The sequence below is a fragment of the Hydra vulgaris genome, chromosome 15, assembly GCF_038396675.1.
Source record: "Hydra vulgaris chromosome 15, alternate assembly HydraT2T_AEP".
Taxonomy (NCBI): domain Eukaryota; kingdom Metazoa; phylum Cnidaria; class Hydrozoa; order Anthoathecata; family Hydridae; genus Hydra; species Hydra vulgaris.
In genome coordinates, this window is record NC_088934.1 from 27,146,028 (window position 1) to 27,148,406 (window position 2,379).

The window sequence follows — 2,379 nt, forward strand, 5'->3', positions numbered from 1 at the left end:
AACCTACTTTGACTATCAATAAATTTATGATTCAGCATTCAACATACAAGTACCACAGTACCAATTTTTATTTATCTTGGATGTTACTTTTACACAATTAAAGTGATACCATTCAAGGCAACTGCTACACTCAATCGATTCTGTAGGAGCATTGAGAAGACATACTGGACAGTTCCAAACTTTCATTTTTTTGCGTTTTAAAAAAGAAGCTCTTAAAATCTTCCACGCTTGTGCTGTAAGAAATGGCTTTAGAATTTCCAAAACTACTATCTCATTCATTAGAGATGATGGAAGATCCTTAGCATCTAAATTAAGATCTACAGTATCAGCAGGTGTAACAACTGTAACATCATTAGGTCTTCTTCCTTTCAGCAAATGCCGCAACAAAACTAAAAAATAAGGAAAGAAGGAATTAGAATTTAAATTCATCATCTCTTGTAAAAAAAACACTATGAAGTTTGTTAGAGTATTTTTAAACGGTGATCTTGTTATTAAACTTAAACAATTCAATTATAGGTATTTCTTAAATTTGTAGATTTTTTTAAAGGTTTCCAAAAGCAAATTCATAATCATTGTCATATTAAAATCTGGACATTGACAATACATCGAAAAGAAAATCTAAATGTTGATGAAAAAATGTAAATAGATACATCCATAACTATTGAATTCTAAACTTTAAAAAAAAAGACAGAATACAAATTATAAATACAACAGTTTACACTCTGAAGCACTAATAAACAAATACTTGCTAAATTTTGCAAGACCCTCATTCTACATTCAAACTGTGATGATCCGCCTTCTGCTGCTAAATCAGATAAATGCTGTACAAGTCGATTAGCGCGACGATATTTTTCTACATGGGTCAAAGGTTTATCCTTTAGCTTAGCAAATTTTATATGGCTATCATGTTGATCCTTCGTTAGAAAAATGCGATGATTTTTCTGCACTGTTTCCTTAAACCATCTAGGACCAATACAATTTTCAGAGAACATTTGCAATTTTTTAATTCTTCTAGCTGCAAACATGTGTTTGCATGGCAAACCCATGGACTTTGTAAATAAACAATCACAGCTATTCTCAGATAGTGTTTCACTTTTTTCAAAAGTTTGTACAATTTCATTTGCTGACAGATTCATCGAGCTGAGACTTAACAAAAGAAAAAGCAAATGGCGTTAGTATATCTTTATAGTCACGTTCATGTTGAAAACTTGCAACTACAGTAACAGGAACCCGTTCTGTTGTATTAATATATTTATGGTCTCTTTCTTGTCGCATGCAGGCTATAACAGAAAGCAAATCTTTGAAGAATATAGGTAAAGGACTCAACAAAGAAACAACTGCTTTAATTCTACGATTGATAGATTCAAGACGATTAGTAGTACATTCTCCAAAAGTTACGTTTTGTTGCTGCCAACAACGCACCCACTCGAATCTACAAGCATGCCAATTAACTTCAACATATTTAACAACAGATGGTGGCATAACTTTGTGAAACTCATCACGCAACATTTCATATTCCTTCTCAGTAGCTGCATATGTCATTTTTTGGAGAGCTTTTAAAGCAATCAGTCTTTGAGCTTCAGATATATTCATTTTTGATGTTGTTATTTCTCTGCTCAAAGAACGCAAAACATGAAATATACACAACAATAAATTAATTTGTGGAAATGCATGTTTAATGCATTCACGCTCTGCCATGTCTTTGTCAGTAAAAACAGATAATATCTTATTCCAGTTGATATTTTTTTCCTTGAATATTTCAAACATTGTTGAAAGGGAAACACAGTCTTCTGATGCAGTTAAAAATATAGCTGCAATTTCACTTTCACCATTTGGTCCGACAACAAGAAGAATGTATAAAGGCATTCTCAAATTAGTAAGTTTATAAGTTGCATCCACCAAAAGTAACTCAGGATATAAACCAAAAAATCACTTCATTTCATAGTCTTGAAAAAATATTCCAGTTATGATACCATTTTCATCTGTTCTTAGCTCAAGATCTGGTCGTAATAAAAAAGAAGTTATATATTCAACAGATTTGTTCTATATTTTAAATGAAAATCTAATTATATTGAAAAAGAACAATGGGGCATGACAGGCTCTATGACCATAGAGAATGCAAATTTATTAGGAGAACAAACTCTAGTACATAATCCCCACTTAAATGTGGATATGAAATCGCTCTTCAGAAAGGTTCTTTCTCAAGAGCAAGCTATTGCCATTATATTGACATATCAAACTATTGAAATTTTCTGACATTTAATAAATAGTTAGATAAGTTTACTACTTTATTACTGCGCCGGGTCTGGATTCGGAAAACATAGGCCTTGCACCATGTTGCCTTATCCTAGGAATATGGCTATGCTATATTTGTCTATG

At 32.0% G+C, this 2,379-nt stretch overlaps 1 protein-coding gene across 1 annotated transcript; it reads right to left on the reverse strand.

Moving 5' to 3' along the window:
• Positions 1-1,172: 1,172 nt before the first annotated feature.
• LOC136091849 (uncharacterized) lies at positions 1,173-1,866 on the reverse strand. The gene is made up of 2 exons (XM_065819561.1): positions 1,225-1,866; positions 1,173-1,181 (listed from the first exon to the last, which is right to left on the reverse strand). Exons 1-2 carry the CDS (start codon positions 1,864-1,866, stop codon positions 1,173-1,175), a joined length of 651 nt encoding a protein of 216 aa, XP_065675633.1.
• Positions 1,867-2,379: the final 513 nt, after the last annotated feature.

Bases quoted from the DNA above. Each gene is read 5' to 3' on its own strand.
- LOC136091849 (XM_065819561.1), bottom strand. From the start codon at position 1,866: ATGCCTTTATACATTCTTCTTGTTGTCGGACCAAATGGTGAAAGTGAA.